Source organism: Hipposideros armiger, unplaced genomic scaffold (assembly GCF_001890085.2).
Source record: "Hipposideros armiger isolate ML-2016 unplaced genomic scaffold, ASM189008v1 scaffold_17, whole genome shotgun sequence".
NCBI classification, from domain to species: Eukaryota; Metazoa; Chordata; class Mammalia; order Chiroptera; family Hipposideridae; genus Hipposideros; species Hipposideros armiger.
In genome coordinates, this window is record NW_017731367.1 from 249,541 (window position 1) to 266,197 (window position 16,657).

The following is a 16,657-nucleotide window of genomic DNA, read 5'->3' on the forward strand; positions in this document are numbered from 1 at the left end:
CTCTTTCAATGAGCATTCTAGGTAATGTGGGATTGGAGGGGAGCACTGCATATGCGTGTGTTTGGGATCCATGCTTCCATCATTAAGCCTAATAGTTCTAATTGATTTCTGTATTTATCTAAAAAGTTCAGAAAATACAACAGAATATAAAGAAACTAGACAGGGCCGGCCTAGTGGCGCATTGGTTAAGAGCTGGCTTGGGACGCCAGAGGGCCCCTGTTCGGATCCCACATATGAGGACCAGTGACACTGCCCTCCACAGCTAAGATGCTGAACAACAGCTCAACCTGGAGCTGGGCTGCCGTGAGTCGCCGGCGACCGCGTAGGCTGCAGCCCCTGGTGCAGTGGGTTGCCATGGGCTACCGTGTGTAGCCAGCAGCCAGCGTGAGCGGCCAGCAGCCACTGTGAGTGGCCGACCAGAAGCCGGCGACTGATCTGCCTCGCCCAGGAAGAGTGCAATGATGGTGCCAACTTGGGCCAGTGAAGCAACGTCCTCCACAACTAGACTGAAGAACAAAAGGACAGCAACTTGTGTGTTCCCCTTCCCCTAATTCCCCAGCGTTGTTCCCATCCCCCAATTCCCCAATAAAAATCTTTTAAAAAAGTATATATATATATATACATACACACACACACACACACACACACACACACACAGCTCATCTTAATTCCACTACTACGAGAAATGACTAGTGTTAACATGATGGGATAGCCTTACAGATTCTCATTCATATTTTAGCTCTCTCCCTGTCTCTCTGGGGCAAATAAATAAATAAGCATGGGATTGTGTTATTCTGTAACCTGGTTTATTTTTAAGTTTAATGTTAACATATTTGCATGTCAGCATAGAGCTTCCCGTGGGCTTCCTTTTTATATGGGTACACCATGATTTAACCAGGTCAGTGGGATAACTTTTATTTCTAATTCCTTGCTGTTGTAAATGACACTGCTCATACTTTATGTAATTATCTATTTCCCTAGGGTAAATTCGTAGAAGCATAATGGGTGATTCAGAGAAATTACACCCTTTAAAGCTATTTTTATATTTTGCCAAATTGCTCTACAGTAAAATGGTACCAATTTATTTCTCTACCACCAGTGTATCTTCTAGAAGTCTTTGCCTCCGAATAGAGGGAAAAATGTTTTATTTAAGTTAATTATTATTATGAAGTAGAGTATCTTTTTAAAGTTTGTTTGCCTTTCAGTTTCTGAATTAGCCTTATCTACACCCTAGCCTTTTCGCTCTTGCTATGCTTATCTTTAAACATGCTTTATGTATTAAGGTCAGGCTTAACTAGTAATTTATCTGTTCAAAACGGGGGGTAAGGAAAAGAGCAGACCCAGGCTCATACCCCACTAGATACAACCCTGTACCGTCATCTGTCAGTAGCCACCTTGTCACCTTTACCTGCTCCCGCAAGGCCACTTTGGGAGCTGCTGCATAGCTGTGCCTTGTTGGGTCCAGGGGAGCAGTGAGTGAAAGGGCTGTGAGCCCCTTGGGGACAGGGTCTGGAAGCGCTAACGGGTAAGTGAGCCTCTCTGCTAGTCTTCGAAAGTTGTGTTTTTGCATCACTACATTGTATTTGAGTGGTTACCACTTATGACTGTAAAATTGTACAGTGATGGGCACTGCAGGAGCACTGGGCTTACGGCAGGAGATTTAATATGAAAGCTGAGTTTTTGGAGGTCTTGAAATAGGCCATTTGTACCAGTGGTTAGCTTGCTAATGCTTATTTTTCACCCCGTATTTTTTTAATGGGAAAGCAGGCAGTGGAAAATCTCACAGCCTTAGTTCTAGTTGGGGAACTTCCCTTAAAAACTTGAAGTGCTAACTTGCCTCCTCACTTTGGGAGGGAAAGAAGTATAGTTCTGATATTGCTACTAGTGAGGTGCGAACTTTGGAATATTGGTTACTACTTAAGTCGACCCTGTAGTTAAATGGTTTAATTTTAAAATACTTTTAAAAGATATTAATGAAAAAGAAAGTTGCTGCGCCTCGGTTGTATGTGGAAGTCAGTGACTCCATGGCGTAGGATTCCTACACCTGGCCCCGATCCACCTGGAGGCGGCGCTGCTCTGCCCAGGCCCTCGACTCCGAGACGCTCCGCCACGCCCCAGACGCGTCCCTGTGACTCCGCCCTGCTGGGCAGCCCCAGACTCAGTGTGTGTGGCTTCTTCATAGAACCACACAGGGCAAACCACCTCTCCAAAGCTGCAAGGAAACAGCTAAGCACTTAAAATGTTCCTCTCACCCAGATACGTCCGCAGTGAGCGAGTTGGTGAGGCGTGATCTACGTCATTTTCCAGTCAAGTGAGTGGGCTCGTCAGGAGGGGTCTATTCTCTCACGTGTTTCTCTTCATGACCATGTATTTATAAAGCAGCTGGCTACTGTTAGTAGTCTGTCCCCTGAAACCTAATATGAGGCTCACTCACCACACAGATGTAGCATCTGTGTCTCAGAACACCGTGTTCAACTGACAGAATGTCCCAGACAGTTCAATCGGTTAACAAAATCATGAAGTCAGACCACGTGTAAATCACCGTCTTGGACACTGGAGGGGGATGGTACAAAGAAGTATAAGCAAGGACTTTGCAAAGGTCTTGAACACACTGGGTTGTTGGAAAAGTCATGACGCATTTTTGCAACGAAAAACAGAGAAAAAATACGTCATGACTTTTCTGACAACCCAATACGTTATCTGGAGCTGAGAGATACAGATGAGAAGATATCACACAGCAAGGCCAGGAGCTGAAACAAGGTGACAACTGCGGTGGCACCAGAGGACAGTCACAGGGGTGAGGGCAGGGTTCATGGATGGAGGGGCTCTGAGAGTGGAGGAGGAGTGTGAGCCTTCAGGTTTTCAGGGTCACTTAAGGAGAGACAAAGATGTCCAGGGTGAGAGAGTGTGAGTAGATGACGGACCAAAGAGAATTGGGAAAACCTTTATTTGGAATTTGAGATCTTCAGAAATGGAATGGATCTCAACAATTGCCTGGTCCAGCAACCTTCCATGAGGCCACACACCTGGCAGAGTCGCTCAGGGAGGACCCAGGGCCAGGCCACCCCCCCCTCCCCCAGTGGGTAGGGGCCCTTTCTGCAGCCCACATGCAGTCATCAGCCTTGGAACTCAGGAGGGATGCCTCTTGTGAAGAAGCAGCAAAATGAAATTGGTAAACTTGTTCTTTTTTAAACTTACAAAATGGTTGCAAAAGGAGCGCCCTTCACCCAGCTTCCCCAATGTTAACGTTTTACGTAACCACAGAAATATGGTCAAAGTTAGGAAACTGACATAATACTACTAACTAACCCACAGACCTTCACCAAATCGCATTAGCTGTCCTAATACCCTCTCTTCTGGACCAGGCTCTGATCTAGAACCACACATCGCGTTTAGTTTTAACAGCTTCTTAAGTCTCCTTTAATCTGGAACAGTTTCTCAGTCTTTGCCTTTCATACCCTCAATATTTTTCAAAAGTACCAGCCAGTTATTTTGTAGAATGTTGCTTAATTTGGGTTTGGCTGATGTTTCTTCATGATTCAATTTAGGTGATGCCTTTTTGGCCAGAAAACGGGGAAGGGATGCTGTGTCCTCTGCAGTGTGTCCTCAGGCACAGAGGCCCAGAGTCTCGTTACTGTTCACTTTGATCATTCCTGATGGTTAAGGTGGTGTCTCCGTGGGAAGGCACTCTTTTTCCTTTTGTCACTAGTAAGTCTCTTGGAGGTGTGGGCATCTTTTTTAAAAGTCCCCCGAGTAATTCTGGGGTATCTCTGAGGATGACAGAAATACATCAAGATGGAGGAAGTTTGGATGTTTTTGTTAGAAAGTCTTATCTCGATCTGGAAGGAGTGAAGGTAGGTGTTCAGTTACAGAGCAGAAAAAGTGAGACTAAAGTCTCCTGAGGGAAGTGGAGCAATTTTGAAATATGTGCAGCTAGGAGTTACCGGTTGGAAATGAATCCAGTTTGAAGGAATGTTCCTGACTGGATTGAAGGCAGTCGCAAGGCATGAATTTTAGTGAACCACGTGTGCCCAGGTTCTGTCACTTTTTCTCCAGTGCTCAGAGCCTGGGAGCTAACGTAGAGAGAGTTTTCAGTAAAGGACATTCAGCGTTGTTTAGGGGAGCAGACCTGGAGCTCTGAGCACCGGCAGCACTGAAACATGCAGCCTTAGCAGGACAGGTAACACGGCTGAGGAGCCCAGTGGATTAGGTGACATGATGATCTCAGCAGCTTGAAAAGGCTGCAGTGTTTTGAGGAGCCACGAGTGTGAATAGCTGACTCAGTAGGTGTGAGGGGACAGCCAAGGAGGTGACAGTTAAGGAGGATGTGGTCAGAGAGGCGTGATGCAGGCAGCCAGAGATGGGGGACTGGGTGGGGCCACTCATATGAATGTGGTGAAGGGAATCAAGTCAGATCTACACAGGAAGGATGGCCGTTTATTTGTTCTGTGTGTGGCATCTTCATTTCATAAAATCTTGCTGCATTGCCTTTTCTGCTTGAAATACTTCTTAAGCTTTTCTGATCATCTTTTAGTAATATGTAGACATATTTCATTTTTTAAAAAAAGGTTTTGTTTAATCAAGTTGTAATTTTTCATGTAATGGGGAGCAAAAGTCACAGAAATTGTTGAAATATGCATAAACTTCGACGTCATCAATTGAAATAGAAACCTAACCTCTCATTTATCAGGACTCCTAATAATAAAGTTGATGAATTTTAGTTTTTCTTTTATCATGCTGCCGATGATCCTATGTAGATGGTAACTAACCATGGACATGCCCAGGTTTGGAAATCTCTTGTCCCCAATGCTATTGTCTGTTTCTGAGTAGTTTGAGTCAGGCTTTTCATTGTGAAGATCCATTTCAGTCTTTAGCTTTTTATGTGGCACTGTTTTGCAAGGAATAGTTGGCGGATCTACTTATTATACATGTAAATATATCTTCGTTATTAGTTAGAAATCTTAAAGATTTAGAGGGAATGTCTTGTGGGGATGGAACAGAAGAAGAAATGAGAAGGTTAGTACAACACAGTGAACGCTTTGATCTATTTATCTCATTACCTTTATTATTGTACTCTTTAAAAAGGTAAAATGTAAATTGTAAAACATTTAAACAAGTCTGAATTAGCAAGTAAAAAAATGAAAGTATTCTTTTTACCTTCCCCATAGGCCGACCTCCCACTCAGGTTGGTGTGTATTCTTCCAGGCTGGTTTCTTGTCAGAACACAGGGAGATTCCTTGCCCTCCACTATATCTCTGTCAGGTAGATTCCCTTCACTGTCTTTCTTTTTGTTGTTGTTGTTGACAATGCTTTTATTTATTTGTTTGTTTGTTATTATCAGCTTCTGGTGCCCTTAACTTTCTGGATGAGGTATTGCAAGTTTCCTTCCTTCAGATCCCTGTAGCAGCACTACATTTGGGGGGAATTCCTTGACTCTGTGTGCTGCACATTTTGCTACATCCAGTTTTCACCTGGATTGTACATCCCAATGACAAGTATGCTGACGTTCAGCCATTCATCAATCACATATGGAGCACCTGCAAGCACTGGGCTCCTACTAGAATGCAGAAGGAAACAGACAGTGATTAGGAACCACAAGGGGGTCAGTATTGCACACAACTGGAGAAACACCGTGAGGAAGTACATGGTGGTAGGAGACTGGGATAGAATTTACCTTGAAAGACTTCTCCGAGGAAGTGATCATTAGCTGAGCAATAAAGGAAGACTAGGAGTTGGCCAGGGTGGGGCCGGGTCTGGGCACAAAGAACATTCCAAGCCTAGGAAACCATATGTGCAAGGATTGTGAAAGGAGGCCATGTGACTAGAGCATTGGCGTATTGCTAGTGGGGGAGATTGTAGTGCAGGGTAAGGTGAGAGAGTGGTTAGACCATGCGTGCTTTTATGGGCCATGTTAAGGAGTTTTCTGGATCCTGAGAGCTATCGGTAATTGAAGCGTTCTAAGCGAGGGAATGACAGTCGTGTTATGAAAACATCGTTCCAGTGATGTGGAGAATGGATTGTAGGGATTCAGGAAACAGTCAGTAGTAGGCCCCTTAGCCGACCAGGTAGGAGTTAAAGGACTCTGACTTGGGTGGTGGCTGTGGGGGTGGGGGGACAAATGGAAGGTTAGGGAGACTTGTTGAGGAATTCGATATTGGAGCAGGTGAGGCAGAGGGAAGAGTGGAGGATGACTCCTGGGTGTCTGACATGTACAAGAGAAGAGCATCAACACTAGTGTCGTTCCCTGAAATAGGGAACAAGGGAAGAATACCAGGCAATGGAGCAAGATCATGGGTTCTATTTTAGATGTGTTAGGCTTGAAGTACCTTTAGACATCCAAGTGGAGACATTTCGAGTAGGCTATGGAATGTACTAGAGAACTGGATTAGAGATAGGAATCTGAGGCATCTGCATTTAGGTGTTAATTAAAGCTGTGGGTGTGGGTGAGATCACTTAGGGAGAGATGACAGAATGAGAAGAGGGCCTTGTACCCTGCCTTGAGGAATTCCCAATATTTAAATGGCCTAGTCAAGGAGGATGAGCCAAAAAGATAGGAGGAGCAACCAGGGAGACCGGAAGGAAAGAATTAGGGTGATGGTGAGTCACAGAGGACAAGGGAGGAGAAGTTGGAAAAGAAGGGTGTAATTAACAGTTGCAACTGCTGCCAAGAGCTCACATGTCATGACTGAAAACTGTATTTAATGGCAGACCAGTCATCGGTGACAGGCTAAAAGCTGGAAAGTACTAGGTGTAGGAGCCACATGGATTGGGCTTCAGGAAAGAGATGTGGATTACTGCAAACCCAGGTCGATGTTTTAGAGGCTTAATTGTGGTGGGCAGTAGCTCGGAGTGGGTTATGGAGGCAAGGGAGCGTTTATTTGATTTTGTTAATGGGAGTCTTGATCATGTTTAAAACTGATGGGGGGAAAATATCAAGTGAGAGGGGACTTGACTATATTAGAAGGAGATGAGATAACAGACAGATGAGTTCCTGAGAAGGCAGGACATGAGTGTAATCCAGAAGCGAGGAGGATTAACATGGGTCGATGAATATATAATGGTTCGCAAATGAAGGAATTCCATTGGTGTGGCCTCCCCATTGGTAATGTTGACAATAGTGTCACCTTCTGAAAGGGACCTGTGAATCCAGGCTGCTGTTCATCTCAGAAGTACCATTAGTAGCTTTCTATTTCCTTGCTTCTCAACTCACTATTTTTTTTAAACAGCTGTATTGAGACATAACTCACATATATAATTCACCCATTTAAAGTGTATAATTCAGTGGTTTTTAGTTTATTCACAGATAATGTGCAACCATAACCACAGTCAATTTTAGAACATTTCATCATCTCAAAAAGAAACCCCATACCCTTCAGCTATCACCACCACCACCGCACTTCTTATTCATCTTTTGCTGTCAGAAATGAGCATAGAATATGGTTTGAATTCAGATTTAAAATCATACCATGATTTCAAAGAGCCTAGACCAAGACATATGAAGGATTGCTAAGAGCCTCAACCTTTGACCTAGGCTGCAAAGCAAAGGAGGCTGAGGCGTACTACTTACGGACACTGGTATAAAAATCTACAAATAATACCCTCAGAAAACCTATTAAATGTCAGATTCTTCCCTGTCAAAGAGAATCACCTTAAGAATGAAGATTAGGGCCAGCAGAGTGGCACATTGGTTAGGAGTTGGCTTGGCACGCCAGCTCTGAGCAGCAGGGCCCCAGTTTGGATCCCACATTCGGGCCAGTGATGCTGCGCCTTCTACAGCTAAGATGGTGAACAACAGCTCCAACTAGAGCTGGGCTGCCGTGTGTGAGTCGCAAGTGTTGGCGTAGGTTGCAGTGGGGCTGGCTGGCAGCAGGCATGAGCTGCTGTGACCCCTAAGAGTGACTGTCCAATGGCCGGTGAGCAACTGCCTCACCCGGAAAGAGCACAATGATAATACCAACATGGGCCAGTGAAGCGACGTCCTCCACAACTAGACTGAAGAACAAAAGGACAGCAACTTGTCTGTTCCCCTTCCCCAATTCCCCAATAAAATCTTTAAAAGAAAAAAGAATGAAGATTAATAAAATGAAATTGAAAAGCAACACATGTAATTAGATTTTAAGAGAACATTTACCGTGGATAATGATTTTATCTACTGGCCTGCAAAAAGTTCAGTTTGGGGTACTTAAAATTTGTATATGGGATGACAAACTGCTGTCAGAAATCTGAGGCATTAACAGCGCGGAGTAGAAACAGCAGACTGCATTGTTGCTGAATAAGATTCATAATGGGATTATCAAGAGGAGGATTTATAAGCACTTGGAAAAGAACTTAGTATAGAAACCAGCATAGGCTTAGTAAAAAAGGTCATACCAAATTAACTTTATATCATTTTCTTATATTCCGGAAATATGGAAGAAGCACTTTCATTTTATCAAAGTATTTAACAAAAAGCCACTTGAATATGATTTGGAAGTAGGTGTATATGTAAGTGGTTGAGCAGTCATGCCCAAAGATTATTAGTAAGTAGATTGTTACTGAAAAGAGCATGATTACTCAAAGGCATAATGATAGGCTCCATTCATGGTTATTTCCTTTGCAGCATTTTGGTTAACGACTGAGGCCATGGCAAGCATCCGTCTCAGATTTTCAGATGACACAGACAGGAGAGGGGTAGCTGGTGTATGGGGCGTCCTTCAGAATCACAAACACCACCAGTGTTGAATGGTGGGCTGTTAAATGAGATTAAGTTAAATAGTGAGAAGAGTTAAAGCCTTCATTGCAGTGTCTTTCAAAGATCTTGCTTTGAATGAACTATATGCTATAATTGCAAAAAGTCTTAAAGGTAGCCTTGGGCTGCGCTAACATTTGCCACTTGTAGGGAAGTGGTGACCTGGTGTCTTCTGGGTAGGGGTGGAACACTAGCCCCGTCTTCCTTGGGAGGATCGTTACAGATGCTGAGAGGTTTTCTGGGGAAGACAGACAGCTCCCTTCAAACAGGAGCCTGTATGTGGAAGAGGGGTTAGTGCAGCCCAGGACCGGCCGACACTACAGTGAGGCAATGTTTGTCTCATACATTTTCTAACAGCTACCTGATTGTGAAGTCTAATAATACTGCATTACTGGACACTGCAAGTGTTTAAGGTGAAGCAATGTGTGATCACTGGTGAGGAGCGTAGACAGCTGTAGAAGGGAGCACCGTGGAACTAGATGATTCTTTAGGTACCATTAAGTGCTTATGTCCTGTGCATCTATGCTGAATCGTCTCCCTGAAGTACATTTCTGTTCATAACTACTTCCATTTACATAGCTTTTTATAGCCTTATGTTTTCCACATATCTTTAATACTCTGCTCAAGTCTCTTGTTGGTTTATTAGCTATAACTCTGTTTTGCTTTTGTAGTGGTGCCTTTAGGACTTACAGTATATATCTTTAACTTATTGCAGTCTATCTTCAAGAAATATTATTCTGCTTCATGTATGAGAGCCTTACAGCACTATACTCCATGACCCACCTTTGAGCCATGGTTGTCACATATTTTTGTTCTATTCTACATGTCATAACCCCAGAATACATAGCTATTTATGCTTTAAACAGCCAATTATCTTTGAAAGACATTTAAAAAAATAATAGGGGGGAAATACTTGCTATTTACCCACATTAGTATTGCCGTGCTCTTCACTCCTTTGTGCATATGCAGATCTTCATCGTAAATCATTTCCTTTCTGCCTGTAGGACTTACTTAAATGTTCCCTGTAATGCAGGTCTGCTGGTGACAGTCTTCCAGCTTTTCTGTGTCTCAACAACTCTTTATTCAGCTTCGTTTTTTAATATTTCCACTAGGTATAGAATTCTAAGAGGACAGTTTTGTTTTGTTTCCAGAACTTGAATGATATTTCTACACTGTCTTTTGACTTCTTTTCTGTCAAGAAGTCTGTTGTCATTCTTTGATGTATCTATCTATCTATCTATTTATTTATTTATTTATTTATTTATTTATTTTTGGGTCTGTAATGTTTTTTCCCTCTGGTTGCTTTTAAAATTTCATCTTCACTGAATTAAAGTAATTGGATTTTTCCATGCCTTGGTGTAGTTTTCTTCCTGTTTCTTGTGCTTAGGATTTTTAAAAAACTTCTTTGTTCCATGAGATTATAGTTTTCATCAAATTTGGTAATTTTTCAGCCATTATGTCTTCATATATTTTATCTAGGCTTCCCCCTCATTTGGGGTCTGCAGTTCCACATATATTAGACTGCTTACAGTCATCCTGTAACTCACTGACATGCTCTCCCCACCTTTTCTGTGTTTCATTTTGGATAGTTTTTATTGCTCTGTCTTCATGTTTACCAACGATTTCTTCTGCAGTGTCTAATCTGCTGTTAATTCAGTGTAATTTTTATTTCAGACATTGCGGTTTTATTTCTAAGTATTTGATTTGGGTCCTTCTTAAAATGTCTTACATACCTTTACTTAACATATTCCTTTTTTGTCTGAACACACTGACTATAGTTACAGTAACTTGAACGTCCTTATTTATTCTACCACCTGTGTCAGCGGCAGGGCTGTTTCTGTTGATTGGTTTTTCTCCTCAGTATTGGTTGTGTTTTCCAGTTTTTATTATTTTCAGACTTAAGCTTTGTTGGGTGGAGCCAGAGCAGGCTTTAGTCTTGGGCTAATTTTGTATGACCGAGACAGAACCCTTCGAGTGCTCTGCCTTGTGCCCTGTGGATGTGAGGAATTCCTCAGGGTGATGCTCAGCCTCTGGGAGCTCCGTGGTGCTGTTTCCTGGCCTCGGCCGCTTTCTTCGTGTGTGTGCCTGTTAGCGTTCAGCTGAAGAAGCCAGCGAGCCGTGCGGATGCGCAGATCTCGGACACCTCCTCCGTGGAGCTCTGCCCTCTGGTGTCTGCCCTGAGAAGTCCAGTCTGCCTGGCCTCCGCGTAGCCCCAGCCCTGTCAGCTCAGCTCTTGGAGACCACCTTCATCGTGGCTTCCCCCTGCCTGTGATATGGCTGGGAATTCTCTCCAGGCAGCAAGCTAGGACAGTTGGAAGGTTCACTTCATTTGTTTCCTTTCTCTCAGGAACCACTGTCCTGTGCTGCCTGAAGTTCAGAGTTTAACCCTCACCGTGTCCTATATTTTCTTCTATTTTTTAGCCTTTTTTTTTTTAAGGGAAAAGGTAAATCTGGCCCGTTCTTCCATCTTAGCTAAAAGTGGAAGCTCTTTGGTGACGTTTTATTTATTGCTAACACTTTACCTTTGAATTCAAAGCCTTTTCCAGCTTCATTTTCTGCTGTCGCTCCCGTATTCCCTTCACAGCTTTTCTCCATCAGACCCCGTCTCCCTCACCCCTGGCTCATGCCATTTCTTTACCCTCAGTCGCCTTTTCCCTAGCTCTTGCTTGTCAGTGCCTCCATTCTCAGGGGCAGCTCAGGTACATCACTTCCCTCCCACGTGATGCAGAATTGAACCTTTCTCCCTGTCTTGTTTCTACCGTAATACTGTTTTCAGTGTTCAGTGTCCATGTTATGACCCGGCTGGTCTTCCTTCTCGAGCATGCATGTCGGTCCGCACATGTGTACACACGCACAGCGTCAGGCTCCCGAGGGCAGGGATGGGGCTTGTCTGCCTTGGTGCCTTGTGCGTACGTGTAGGTCTGTGGGTATACAATACAAAGAGAAAGTACTTCACAGGTGTAGATGTGTTATATATGTTTGTTAAGATGAATTGTTTTTCTCCTCCCCCCCAAAAATCAGGCTACAGAAGAAGTTTCCAAAAATCTGGTTGCCATGAAAGAAATTCTCTATGGCACAAATGAGAAGGAGCCGCAGACCGAAGCAGTGGCACAGCTCGCCCAAGAACTATATAACAGTGGGCTCCTGAGCACCCTGGTAGCTGATTTACAGCTCATTGACTTTGAGGTAAGACATCAGTTTCTTTTTTTCAAAAACTACCCCATTCACGGTCCCTTTCCAAGTGTTGTCTCCTTTGAAACATCTTAAGATTCTTGTCTAGCTCTCGGCTTAGAGTTACTGACCTGTAAGCATAGCCAAGCTGCCTGCCTGCCTGATCAGCAGACCCAGGGCAGGGACTCAAGGGCATGTCAGCCTTAGGCCAGACTTTCTCCCCGTTTCAGCACATCATCTGCAAATTTTCTTAGGTGTTCGTTATGCCCTTTCATTCATTATTGAGTATTTTTAAGCAGTTGCTGTTTTATGAGATTCACTGGTCCTTGGCTCTCAAGGAATAAACAGTCAAGGAATAAAAGACCATAGAATATTAGAATTTCAGAGGCAGATGAGATCTTAGAGAACATCCAGTTAAGTTTTTTGGGTTTTGTTTTTACCTGTTGGGAACTCATTACATCAGAGATCATATGTGTTTTGTGTGGCACTGCTTTTAAATGTTTAAATTAGGGTAACTTTTAAGTAGCAGGAGATTTTATACACAGTTTTGAGTTTCTGGCTTCTTTTGAAAGTTTGACTGGCAACATCAAGCCTGTAGTCCTACCTGGCCCGTCAGCTGGAGCAGAGTCTCACCTGCCTTGTGACACAGGAGAGCCACACGTGGGTGTGCTGCAGACAGTGCAGCTGACTTTTCTGTCTCAAGCCTTGCTTTACCCATTTGCTTCTCCTGCCCGGCACTGGTAGGCATTTGAGATTGTTGCCCAAGCTTATCCAGCCGGATCATGCCATGTTAGTTAGATATTTAGTGAATTTAACGGTGAGAATAATGATCCTTTATGCCAGTCTGAATAAACCAGTCAGAGAAGCGTGTATGTATATGGTAATGAAGGGCTCTGGCATGGTCACGGGCCTTTGATTCTTCATCATGGGTGTGCTCTTTTTAAGCCCCAGTGTTTACCATCCAGACGGATTGGATGTCTGTGCAGGTGCTTGAAAAACCAGGGGAGAAAATGGCAGACATGTAGGCAGATTCAGTATTGGAGAGGAATGGAAGGGTGTGGTTCATAGGTTACTCAAACATAATAATGATAATAAAAGAGAATAGAAATTTATTTCTATCCTGTAGAACAAGTAAAACTATGATATTTCCATTTATATAGTCGAATTCATATATTTTTAATGGTGTATCAAATTTCAACAACAATTTGTTATTTCCTCTGCAAAGTTGGGATGCACTGTTTCCGGTTCCATCTCCTTGGTGTAGCCACCCCATCCCCAACCTGGACACTGAGTTTAACATTCATTTGGGACTTTAGAGACATACATTTAAAAGAAGTGTGTCCCTTTGAGACAGGTTCTTAGAGATTCTTGTTACAGCTCCTCTGACCCAGCGTGGACCCCGGGGTGATTCCTGTCGTCTCACTCAGCCTCCTGCAGGCTTTTCAGCCCCTTAACAAGTGGCCGTTCTCAAACATCTCTTGGGGTCCAGTTCTGCATTTGTTAATTTCTTATGCAGCTTTCCGATTATGAGGTTCACTGCATAGTAGTAATGTCTATGTGTTTAGTTCAGTCAAGTATAGCAGTCTAATGCTAACCTGAACTATTACATCATGTGATATTTAGCACCTTTGTTGTTAACCTATATAAAGTCTTGCCTAAGTAGACCTGGTTTAAAGCTCAGCTTCTTACAGAATTCTTTCATTTGTATTATACTAGCAGCACAGTTTCTCCTTCCATCACTATAAAAAGAAAGGATGAGGTGTGATCAAAAAATACAATGAATGTTTAAATTAAAAGCAAAATGTATTACAGTAAAAGACACATTGCCATTGATCCCCCTCAAAATACTCCCCCTCGCTTCGAACAAACTCATCCCATCATTCTTGCCACTTTCTGAAGCAGTTCTAGAAGTCCTCTTTCGTGAGTGTCTTTACGAGTGTTTAAGCAACGATGTGCATAGAAAACGGTCTGAGAAATGGGCAAACGGTTTCATCCTCCATCGTGACAATGCTCCGTGTCACACATCGATTCTGATCTGGCAATTTCTGTCAAAAACATTTCAGTATGTCCTCATCCACCTTATTAACTGGATCTGGCACCGTTTGACTTCTGGCTCTTCCCCAAAGTCAAAATGACCATGAAAGGTAAATGTTTTGAATCAATTCAGGACATCAAGGCAGCCATGACAGCGCCACTAAAGACACTCACAAAAGAGGACTTCCAGAACCACTTCAGAAAGTGGAAAGAATGATGGGATAAGCGTGTTCAAAGTGAGGGGAGTATTTTGAGGGGGATCAGTGGCAATGTGTCTTTTACTGTAATAAATGTTTTTTTATTTAAACAGGCACAGTATTTTTTTATCACATCCCGTATGTGTAGTGTTTACAACACCAGCATCTTATTTGAGGCTGCTTGTTCCATTTGGGTGGGAGTCAGATCCCTGAACATTATAAGCAGATAGCGAGGTTTGCTTTTCATATTTCAGTCAGCATGATTCTGAGAGTTAAAAATGGTTGAAATTATATATAGTGAGATTTCACTTTGCCCACACATTGCTCAGGTTCAAAATAGTATACTATTAAAACTTAGAATTTGAAGTTATAAAGAAATAAAGAAAATTGAATGTCTGTGAACGTTTTAAAGTCAGATATTTAGTCATAATTATAAATATGCAATGCCTTGATTAAAGTTTATTTGGGAGGGTGGATGGGCTTTTTGATGTTTAGTCAGGTAAATATTTTAATGATTGTATTCCTAATAGGGCAAAAAAGATGTGGCTCAAATTTTCAACAATATTCTCAGAAGACAAATTGGTACAAGAACTCCTACTGTTGAATACATCTGCACCCAACAGAATATTTTGTTCATGTTATTGAAAGGGTATGTACAATGTAATAAAATTTATATTCTCAGTTGAAAAATAAAAAGGAGAGATGGTCTTGGGCAAAAACAGGATGGTGAATGTGGGAAAGCATTTTCTCTGTGGTCAGCTCATTTTTTGGTAAAGCTTGAACACATTTCCCTCCTTAAAATTCAGCCTGTGAGCTCAATTGAACTTGAAAATGCTCATGGAAATTTAAAGGTAGGTGAATCGTGAGCCTTTAAATTCTCAAGTTATACGTGACTGGAGATAAAAGGTTTTCTGTGGTCTTATTTCTGTTCTCTAAGATTTAAAAGATTTAACTGTATGAAATATCAGTTTAAACCACGTATTTAAAGACATCTTTGGATAGATAGGCACACTGTAAGGCAGTAAAAGCTGCCTGAAAATAGAGCTTGGATGCCCTATTGCAGTAGTGACCTTTGCTTTTTACCTGTGTGTGTCCATTCACTAACCCGCTTGGTTTGGTAATTCACAGTGCATCTTTCTGCAGTTACCCCTGGACTAAGCAGGCATTTATGTTTGGGTAGTTTGTCAGTTTCGAAAAACAAAACAAAACAAAGCCTAAAAAATTAATCTTCAAAACAAAACAAATCCTCTCCTCCCTCATCACTGCACCTCCCTGATTGGCAAGGCAAACCTCCTGTTGTTTCACACCGGAGTCGTTTGCCAGCTCTGGGTATGGTGTGCATCTGTCCGTCCCAGCATTGGTGGTGTTCTGTTAAGTTGGCGGGCAGGCATTCGACATGACTGTTGGCGTGAATCAGCTTGCTCTCCTACCCCTAGCTTTATAGCTTGCCTCACTCTGATTCATATCTCTGGTTTAACACTTCCCCCAAGTTCAAACTTGCTTAGTTTAGACAAAGCATGAGTCAGTGCATGTGTTGGATGCCAGCATTCTAGCTCCTTTTTTCTATTTCTAACTCTCGCTGTTGCTTCTTCAGATGTCTCCATACAGAATTTTTGGCATCTAATTTTGTTGTGTCGGTCCAGAGTTGTGTGTATAAACATGTAGTGAGTAGTCTGAAATTTTGGCGTTCTTAGAGCAGCTTCCAGATGCCTTTGTGTATTTTTGAAGCCAATATTTCCTTTTCCATAGAAAGCAATCATTACTAAAGTCTATAAATTAGTTACCTCTGCATTTTCACTTTAGAGTAGCCAGGGGTATGATAGCAACATTTTTAAACATCATGTAAAGTAAGAATTTTAAGATACAATTTACAGGAAAAGTGGAAAGCTCTCATCCAAGCGGGCCAGAGCAGAAACCTCAGCTGGAAAGGAGAGGAGAAGCCTCAAGGATGCACCTGCTGTTGGGATCCAGTAGCACCTGTCTCCCTACCTTTTCGGCCTTTACTGTGGAAAACATACGTAGAACTGGAGGGAATGATAACAACAAACCCTTTCCTGTGCATCACCCAGCTTCAACAGTTACTAACTTTGTGTCATTCTTATTTCATCTATTCCTTCCTCCAGTTTTCTTTCTCACACAACATCACTTCACTGTGCATTCCTAGTAAGTAGGTGATACTTCTCCTTGATTTTCACAAAAAGAAAAATGTCATTTTTTTAGTTAGTTTAAATCAAGTTCCAAGCAAAGCTCACAAAGTGAATTTGGCTGATAAGATTCTATTTATTTATTTATTTATTTATTTATTTATTTATTTATTTATTTAGATGGGGGGAAATGGGGGAGGGGAACAGTGTTGGGGAATTGGGGAAGGGGAGCAGCCAAGTTGTTGTCCTTCAATCTTAGTTGTGGAGGGCGCAGCTAGCTCAGCTCCAAGTCTAGTCACGCCACTTAGCTCAAGGTGCTGTGTTCAAATTGTTGCAGGTGGGTGTAGCCCCCCATCTCAAACAGGCAACCTTGTTGTTAGGAG

General features: G+C 42.5%; 1 protein-coding gene across 1 annotated transcript in view; it reads left to right on the forward strand.

Annotated features, from left to right (window-relative positions):
* CAB39 (calcium binding protein 39) overlaps positions 1 to 16,657 on the forward strand; it is a 79,292-nt gene that overhangs the window by 42,341 nt on the left and 20,294 nt on the right. Inside the window, exons 3-4 of the mRNA XM_019628767.1 lie at positions 11,750 to 11,914; positions 14,661 to 14,779. Of these exons, the coding sequence (XP_019484312.1) occupies positions 11,750 to 11,914; positions 14,661 to 14,779 (284 nt within the window). The remainder of the gene's footprint in view (positions 1 to 11,749; positions 11,915 to 14,660; positions 14,780 to 16,657) is intronic.